Genomic DNA, 9,315 nt, shown 5'->3' with positions numbered 1-9,315 from the left:
AGTGTGGTGTAGTGGTTAAGAGCGGTAGTTACGTAATCTGGGGAACCGGGTTCGCGTCTACGCTCCTCCACATGCAGCTGCTGGGTGACCTTGGGCTAGTCACACTTCTCTGAAGTCTCTCAGCCCCACTCACCTCACAGGGTGTTTGTTGTGGGGGAGGAAGGGAAAGGAGAATGTTAGCCGCTTTGAGACTCCTTAAAAGGGAGTGAAAGGCGGGATATCAAATCCAAACTCTTCTTCTTCTTCTTCTTCTTCTTCTTCTTCTTCTTCTAATCTTCCCTGCCCACTCCAAAAGCCCGGATAAATGGACAGATTCCACCTGACACCAAAATAATGACAACGCTGGCATCAGTCATGCCTCTGGGTCAGCCTATGCCAAGCTAGCACCATCCAGATGCTTCACACTAAGCAGGGTTTGGCAAGGTTTACCTTGCCTGGGCCGGGCCGGTCCACTCCAGCGGAGATCCCTCCATGGGCCTGTGATTGCCGGTGTCTGCGTCTGCGTCTGCACAGATGCGATTTCCGACATCTGTGTCTGCGCAGACGCGATTTCCAACGCCACGAAAGTGAGTCCCCGCGCTGTGCTGGTTTAGCACATTGTGCGGGGACTCGCCAAGCGAGCAACTCGGTCCAGGGACAGCTTATGGGCTGGTTAAACGACCCCTGTGGCCCATGGGCCTTAGGTTGCTGACCCCTGCACTAAAGCTTCCATCAGGCCGAGCCAGCTTGGCAAAAGCTGCCCTAGAGAGAGGGCGTTTCAGAGGCCATTTGCATCACAAATGAATGAATAATCTAGGCAAAGCAGGAGTCAGAAGCTGCAAAGACTGGGGCGAGCAACTTTCATTCATAAGAAGGGATATTTTGAGCAGCCCTGCCAGAGAGACGTAGCCATGAATTCTGCAAAGTTGTACAGAGGAATATGAAACTTTTATTGAAACAACAATCCCTGTATGGTCTCCCTGGACTCCCGGGGAAATGCACAGAGCATCTTAGTGCCAGCCAGATACGGAAGAACCACAATTTTCTTCATTTGACTGAGACAAGAGAGAAAATGTCTTCCGAAGGCAGCTTCCCTCTAGCAAAGACCACTGTGGGAGCACAACATCACAGGGCAGGCTTTGGCTTTTGGTCTCTGCAATGCTGCAGATCAATCAGCAAAACAAACTGGAAATATAAGACCCCCCCAAAAAAAATCAATTTTGACCCTATACAGCAGTTTCAGCCAAGCTGGTGCCCTTCAGATATTGTGGACCACAACTCCCCGTTAGCCCCAGCGATGCCTCAGTCCCACCGTGGGATTTGTGACATGTTCTCTTTGTTACAAAGGAACCGTCATCTCCCACACCAATCCCCACTTTGCCTTACAAACACCCTTGGGTCTCCCGTCAATGCAATTCTGGATTTTGGAAGGCAATGTCCAACAGGAAATAGGGATATTAGTCCCTGCCCTCCCCCCCCCCAATCAAATCCAAACACCAATTTCCATCCGATTAGCCATCGCAAGGACCTTCAGTCAATTCCACAGGTTAAAAGCGACACAGAAGGAGCTCAAGGCCTTTCACTCTTACAGTGCGCAGGTGCACAAGCACAGCTGATAACGGTCATACCCCTTAAGAGCTCAGGAGAGAGCACAGGGTAAAGACTTCAGTCTGACTTCTCTTGTGAGAGACCAAAAGAGGACATTCATGCCTTGAGCCCAGGCCAGATCTCTTGGGGGGTTGGGGTTGGGAGAGAGAGGGTGGGGAGGGAGAAAGATAGAGAAAGAGCCGTGAGTCTGTGCGGGACAGAGGTGTCCAGTGCTCAGTTCCTCAGTGGTCCTTTACGTGATGTCCTTCTGCCTGGGGGGGCGATGGATATTCCTCACCACGCACTTCACCATCCATTCGATCCCTTCGTTCACCCCTTTCCTGAGGACACACACAAAAAAGACCCTTTATCATCCCCATCTTTGCAGTGTTGCTTCTGTCTTCAGAAATCCTTCCCATCACCCTCTAGGGCAGTGAGGCCAAACCTTTTGACGCTACCACCCCCTTGGTTCCATAAACTCATCCCCCCCCCCATTATATAATAATAATTGATTATTTGTACCCCACCCATCTGGCTGGGTTTCCCCAGCCGCTCTGGGCGGCTTCCACAGAATGCCATTAAAAAGCATTATTCAGAACAGCAGTTTGCATGACCCACTAAGGAAGATGGCAACAGTTTAAAATTCAGTACAGTAACAACTCGTTGCACATTTATTCAAAATCTAATTAAAATTATTTAGTTATATTCATTTAAAAAAAACTGGTAAACTTGATACCAGCTTTTCAAAGTCTGGTTGTCATTTACACTTCCAGCACTCCCCTAGAGGAACACGCCCCCCCAGGTACCTCCCAATTTGGGAATCATGGGTCTAGGGTCTCCCCATAGCCCCTTCCCTTTCCCATCTCCTGCTGTCTACATCTCTGCTGCAGAAGGGTGCATTTTGAGAACAAACATGCAATAATAATAATAATAATAATAATAATAATAATAATAATAATGGGATAACATGCTCCAGGTCATGCAACTTAAAAGGTTGCATAACACAGGCTGGGTCATTTTTATTCAAGGTCACCTTTCTGGGTAGCCACAGGTGGCCAGGAAGTCAGTGCAGGTGAGGGCAGGAATAGGTGAGGGAAGCCCAGGTTTCCCTCTTCCTTCCCTGCCAGCCCTCTAGGTTTCCATTTTGAGCCCTGGAGGAAGGGAGGTTTCATATTCCGCAACTAGGACAGAAACACAGGAGGCTGGTGGCCAAGGAGATGGAACCTGTCAGGGGACTGCCATCGGAACAGGGAAGGGAGGCCGGGGGATACAGAGAGCCTCCGACGCTTCCGAGGAGCAGCTCATCGTCCAGCGGTGAGGAAAGCCACACCTCCAGTGGAGAGAAGAGGGAAGGGGCCAGCCAAGCAAGGAGAGGGCTCAAAGATGCTGCTGAGAGCCCAAGCGCCTCTCCTAGCCCAGCTGGCCAGGAGGCACACAAGCCGTTTCCGCCACCCAGCCTGCGCAGAGGGGTGAAACGGAAGGAGGGGAGGTGGAGATTTGGGGTGTCTAAGTTCTTATGCTGGGGGTGGGGGACTGGAAGGGGCCACTCCCGTATTCTGCAGGTGACTAAGGCAGACATGAACTTTGTGGTTCTGTACTGTAAATAAAGGTAAAGGGACTCCTGACCATTAGGTCCAGTCGTGACCGACTCTGGGGTTGCGGTGCTCATCTCGCTCTATAGGCCGATGGAGCCGGCGTTTGTCCGCAGACAGCTTCCGGGTCATGTGGCCAGCATGACTAAGCTGCTTCTGGTGAAGCAGAGCAGTGCACGGAAACGCTGTTTACCTTCCCGCTAGAGTGGTACCTATTTATCTACTTGCACTTTGATGTGCTTTCGAACTGCTAGGTTGGCAGGAACAGGGACCGAGCAACGGGAGCTCACAGGGATTCAAACCGCCGACCTTCTGATCAGCAAGTCCTAGGCTCTGTGGTTTAACTCACAGTGCCACCCACATACCTGTACTGTACTGTAAATAGTTTGCACCAATAAAACCTGTCGGAGACAGGTCGGAGCCCTGCTCACGAGCAACCACCACCAGGCATCTGACAGAACCCTTTGTCCCTTTGCCAAAGGCACCCCGATGGTGCGTCAGCGCTGGCTTCCCCTTTTGCCAGCTTGTTCATAAGCCTGGTTTAATCACTCCTTTGTTCTTTGCCAGGGTTTGCCTCCCAACTATTGTTGTAGCTCAGCACTGCCACTCCTTGCCAGCTCACACAGGCCGCTCGGCGATCTTAAGGGCCAGCTAGCGAATTTTGTGGCTGAGATCGGATGCAGTGTCAGCCGCTATGCCTCATCAGCCTCAAGGAGGCAGCCTCCCATGTAAGCCACCTCTTTTGGTGCGGTCAGAAGGCAATCTGGCAGCAGGCCTCCCCCTCGACCTCAAGGGTACACGGTGCAACCACAGGCCAGGGCTGGTATTTCCTCTCTATACCATGATAGAGTGGAAGGATTCTGTCTTCGTACTTCTCCAGCCTATGACGGCATCCACCCGGGACATGCACCCTCTTTTGTTGCTGCTTTGCACCAGAGCACTGATGGGCTGCCCTTCTCCACTTACCCTGTCAGAGCAGAGCAGGCTTGGGTCAGGCAGTCTCTCTTCCCGATTTTGTTGATGCAGTCGCTGAAAGCCGTTTTGATGTCAGGAATGGACAGGCAGCTCTGCAAGAGTAAACGAGGGAGTAACTGTCAGAGGTTTGTCCTTTTACAAAGCACCTCCTTTGCTCACCTACAGCGAGTCTCCCGGGACTTGGAAGCCAGGGCAAGATATATTGGATCAGCTTATGCGCTGAGCCAAACTCTAAGGACCTGAAAATCATCTAGGCCAGACTCACTGCCAGACACAAGCCGCAGAGAGAATTGTGCAACTCTATTTTACTCAGAAGCCTAGCCAAAGCGTGAGTCTGCTCATATTTAGGAAGCAATGTAATGCTAAGCCCCTTTTAGTCATTAAGGCTATTCTCTGCAGAAACAAGGACATCTGTAAACAAATGCACATGTGGCGTCACAGCGCCATGCAACCGGGAACTCTGCTTTTTCATGTTTCCTAATAGCCCAGAACCCTGTCAGTGCACATCGCAAATGTGTGCGCCAACTTTTTATTTTTAATGCACCTTTTATTTAGGCAAATAAGACGGGGAAAACGAAACAATGTCAGCTGACTTTAACAATAAAAATGTTCCATCGACCCTGAGTTCAAAGTATAGTTTAACGGACACAGTCCATATGTTCAAACAAGTATCCAAATGAAACTGATGATTTTAAGCTATATGTGCAAACGCCAAGTTAAGTTTTCAAAATGCTGCACAGACGTTACTTTTGCCATCCTTGCAGCAATTCTCACAGTGTTTTATTTGGGCAGGCTCTTGATGGCTGTAGTTAAGTTGCCAGAGATATTACAGGTAACAGTGTCAAACTATATTTCGGTCACACACCAGCACAAGATAAAACACGCGGATAAATGGAGCACGTAAGACTCAAAACAGGTAAGGGATAAAAACTAGTAATTAAAAGCACCATGCTTTCTTTTGTTCACTTTTTAAAAATGTGTCTGAATTGTTCCAGCCCACACTTAAACCGCAGCTGCTGAGAGACAAACAGGGATTTACGAATAAGTGGTAAATCAAACATATAGTACCAGGGTTGAGCAATAGATAAGGAAATACGAGTGAGATGTTTTAAAAGAAACTTCCTCAGTTGTTTTCAGATTGCTGGGATTATAAAGAGGAGGAATCGTCCACATCTGCGCAAAGTTGCGTTACTGCTTGGCCATGTAGGTTAAGTCATTTGTGTTTAAGTGCAATGTCATCATTGGGGAAAATTCCAGAGTTCCAAAATAGCAGGAAGAGGTCCATGAAGCAATAATTACTGAGAGGGATTTGTACCGAAGGACCTCCAGCAAACTGCCTTAGGACAGAGATGGCTAAGTCCCCTGGGTATTTGTCAGGGAACTGACATCGGAGCCAGAGGCGGAGGCAAGGCTCCCGAGTGATGCTGGAGAAGGGTCCAGCAGGGAGAAAGGCAGCTCATCAGCGGGGGAAGGAAATCAGCGTAACACCAGGGATAAAGGGGGGCAGATGGGGGAATCGGTGAGGGGGCTCCAGGACTCCTCGCCGGAGACCAGCGGGGAGAGCACGGGTCCTCCGCTACCCACGCCCTCCCTGTGCAGAAGACTTCCGCGCAGGGAGAGTAGGAGGAGACTTGGCGTCAAACAGCTTTTATGCTGGAAAAGGTTCAAGAAACGCCCACTGACGGATCCTGCTAGCGACTGAGGCAGCCACGAAGTGAAGGGCTGTCCAGACAGGAAAGGTTTAACAAGCCAACTTAGCCAGGAGTGGCGGCAACTTACGCACGAGCAACCCCTATTACTATTACAGTATTCAATTAGGACGACGTAATAAACATAACGAAGATAGTAGGCGTCATGCATTCGTGGAAGAAAGCAATGTTTGGAAGAGGCTCAGGAACCAAGACAAAAATCCAGCAGGCGAGTTTTGGTGAGATACTTCCCTGAGAATTTGATTGCTCGTGGAAAATGCAAAGCACTTTTGCCATTCCCTTATATACACACTCTCGTTCTAGCCTAAGCCATCTCGCTGCAACTCGGTGAGGCAGCTTGGGTGGAGAGGGCCCAGAGTGGGGTTTGGGTCTGGCTCCAGAGGTAAACGAGACCCCTTCTTCAGTGCAGCACAAACAGCCCTCGCTGCAAAGGGGAAAGGCAAATGTCATGTGCCCAGAGCTAGTAGTAAATGTTGAACTAAATGCTATAATTAACAAAACAATGTAATGCGCCAAGATCAGCTAGGAGCCAATCCATTTATTGTGGCATAAACTGCTATGGGCTACAGTACAGCTTTACTCAGGCTGCCTCTGGATCCACAGAATTAGTTAATTAACAGCATTTTTGCCCTACCTGCATACTTCTCTCCCTCTCCCATTTTATCCTCACCGCAACCCTGCGAGGTAGCTCAGGGTGAAATACATTGGCTGATCCCTCAGTGAGCTTCATGGTTGAGGGGGGATTTGAATCCTAGTCTCCCAGGTCCTAGTCCCGCACTCTAACCACTACATAACACTGCCAGCACGAGTAGCAGCCACTGATGTACTTCTCTTTCACCACGAATCTATCCAATTCCTTTTTAAAGCCTTCCAAGGCCACAGCCATGGCCAGATTTTATGGAACAATGTTGTTTTCCATTAAAAAGGTACGGAGATGGTGGAGTCAGACAGATCTTCCGAAGTCTGGGGGGCACCTCCCTGGCAGAGTACTCAACCAGCAGTGCACTCAATAACTGCAGAATACAGGGCACGACCTCCACGTGAACAGGTTCATGCCGGCAAAGTATAGGTATATGGATACTAAACAGCTTGGCTTTTTTAAAAAGTCGGAACCAGAACTCTGAATGCCAAAGGAGACCGGATAGGCTCCTGCGTCCGTCTCTTAAGTCTGTGTGTGGTCTTGCAGATATCATCTTTGTAGTGTTTGTGTGCTGGGGGGGGGGGTTGACACAGAATGCTTGGAACTCAAGTCTAAAACAATCCTTCCTGCAAAAGCCTGCAGGTCATGTAAGGACAAAGGGATGGGAACCGGCCCCACTTAGCTAACGGAGCAGCATGGCGTTATAACAATAAGTACACAAGAGCACAAAGGTGTCCCTGTAAAAGAACCAGCATGCTGCATATTAGATATTGCACAATCCTTAGGAAACCTTTCCCAGGCAGATCCATTAACACAGCTGTGGGCCTGCGAGTTTCTGGACTCAACAGCACTAAATCTCTTAAGCTCGGAAAGTTGTTTGTCCGCCTGTTCTGTATACATTCAGACAACTCTTCATATATTGTCAGCAAACTTTGCACGATACGGACCCTGAGATCGAGGAGCAGGTCTGGGTCTATGTTTTGCTCCGATGAGACACCATTTTGAACCAAGATAGCAGGCGGAACCTTCCAAAGGAGATTAGCACATCATTTACAGCATCCTTAACTGCCTGGAGGAATTGTCTTCAGAGGAGGTCCTGGCACTCCCCAAAGCAACAGTTGCAGAGGAGTAGGCTGGTCAATTGTTATGGACCGGCTGGACGAAGGGGACTGGTGGGAGGCAGCAGCTGGGGAACCCTCAAGGGAAGAAGGCTCAGAGCCAGGGGGTTGGTGGTGGTGGGACGACATTGAGGGGTCAAAGGCAGAAGAGGGAGCAGACTGGGAGGAGGAAGTGTTGGAAGCTAAAAAGGTACTAGGGTTTATGGAACAGGAGGCGGCTGTGCCAGAGGGTAGTCTCTAGACCAGCGATTCTCAACCTGTGGGTCCCCAGATGTTGTTGGACTGCAACTCCCATCATCCCTGAGCTCTGGCTTTGCTAGCTAGGGGTGATGGGAGTTGTAGTTCAACAACATCTGGGAACCACAGGTTGAGAAAGGCTGCTCTAGACCATGGGCAGGCAAACTAAGGGCTGGGGGCCGGATCCGGCCCAATCGCCTTTTAAATCCGGCCCACGGACAGTCCAGGAATCAGCATGTTTTTACATGAGTAGAATGTGTCCTTTTATTTATTTATTTAAAATGCATCTCTGGGTTATTTGTGGGGCATGGGAATTCATTCATTCCCCCCCAAAAAATATAGTCCGTCCCCCCACAAGTTCTGAGGGACAGTGGACCGGCCCCCTGCGGAAAAAGTTTGCTGACCCCTGGTCTAGACCCAGAGGCAGGTGAGGAGGAAGGCCAGGAGATAGAGATGAGATAGGATGCTGAAGAATCCAGGGAATCTCCCCCTCCTGCTGCGACCAGCTCCTCTCCCCCCAGTCTCCTAGAACAAGTAGAGGAATGAAGAGAGCAGAGCAATGAGGGACTAGATGAGAAAGAGCTGAGATTGCTAGGGAAGGACCTGGGATGGGGGGAGTCTTAGGGAGCAGTGGGAAGACACAGACCTTCAGTCCTCACAACTGCCTCATTCGGGGAAGACCTACTGGGAAGGGTTGTTGTGCTCACCAGGCCTGCGCTCTTTTGTTTCCTGGAATAAAGATTTAACTTCACTGACATCGGGCGCTTTTATTGTTTTATTGCTGACCCACGCCTCACTCCAGCTCCTGACATCAAAAGACACTGAGACGGAGCAGGGGGTCTGGGGCCCTAGGAACAGAGGGAGCTGCCTTTTGCAGAGGCAGACTATGGGCTCATCTAGCCCCAGCATGTCTACACTGAAAAGGGATTTAGAGAGCCTCTCTCAGCCCTGCCAGGTTATGCCACGGATTTGAACCGGGGACATTTTGTATGTGATTTTTTCTATGTAATAATAACAAAAAATGTCTATATTTTAATTGGACTTATGTTTGTGATCATGGTATCTCCCCTGCCAGGTAAGTAATTGGACTTATGTTTAATTGTTTTTTAATTATTGCCTTTTCATAAGTTTTTAGCTATGTCTATCTTAGCTGTAAGTTGCCTTGAATCTTGTTGGGGAAAAGGCAGGATGGTGATGATGATGATGCAACACAGATGTTGCACCACTAAGCTATGGCTTTCAGTGGCCCTGGCACCCCCCAACCTCCTTTGCAAGACAAGAGAGGTGGAGCCTCAGCAAACTCCCAAATAATGGCAAGTCGAAGGTTGTCAGCTATAAATGGATAGGGATGGACTGGCCTGGGAGTCACGAGGGAATGAGAAATTGGGCATCTGACCAGTAAAAAACAATCTGCTCAACTGAAAAGTCAAATACCGGTCAAGTATTTTTAATTTGACGCATTCAGCAGTTTTGATGCC

The 9,315-nt window shown here is 49.4% G+C and overlaps 1 protein-coding gene and 1 long non-coding RNA gene across 2 annotated transcripts in view; both read right to left on the bottom strand.

Moving 5' to 3' along the window:
• Positions 1-905: 905 nt before the first annotated feature.
• The window catches only part of ARFRP1 (ARF related protein 1), a 31,455-nt gene continuing 23,045 nt past the window's right edge, over positions 906-9,315 (bottom strand). The window contains exons 7-8 of the mRNA XM_082226538.1: positions 4,125-4,225; positions 906-1,907 (exon numbers count right to left, since the gene is read on the bottom strand). Coding sequence (XP_082082664.1) covers positions 1,820-1,907; positions 4,125-4,225 — 189 coding nt within the window. The 3' untranslated portion in view covers positions 906-1,819. The remainder of the gene's footprint in view (positions 1,908-4,124; positions 4,226-9,315) is intronic.
• Positions 4,234-8,102, bottom strand: LOC309534414. The gene is made up of 3 exons (XR_014220697.1): positions 6,485-8,102; positions 5,955-6,427; positions 4,234-5,514 (listed from the first exon to the last, which is right to left on the bottom strand). It is a non-coding gene; the product is annotated as an uncharacterized lncRNA (long non-coding RNA).

Source organism: Podarcis vaucheri (genome assembly GCF_965113315.1).
Source record: "Podarcis vaucheri genome assembly, chromosome: 6".
Lineage (NCBI taxonomy): Eukaryota > Metazoa > Chordata > Lepidosauria > Squamata > Lacertidae > Podarcis > Podarcis vaucheri.
Note: the sequence above shows the minus strand (reverse complement) of the source record. Positions and strands in the feature narration are given on the sequence as shown.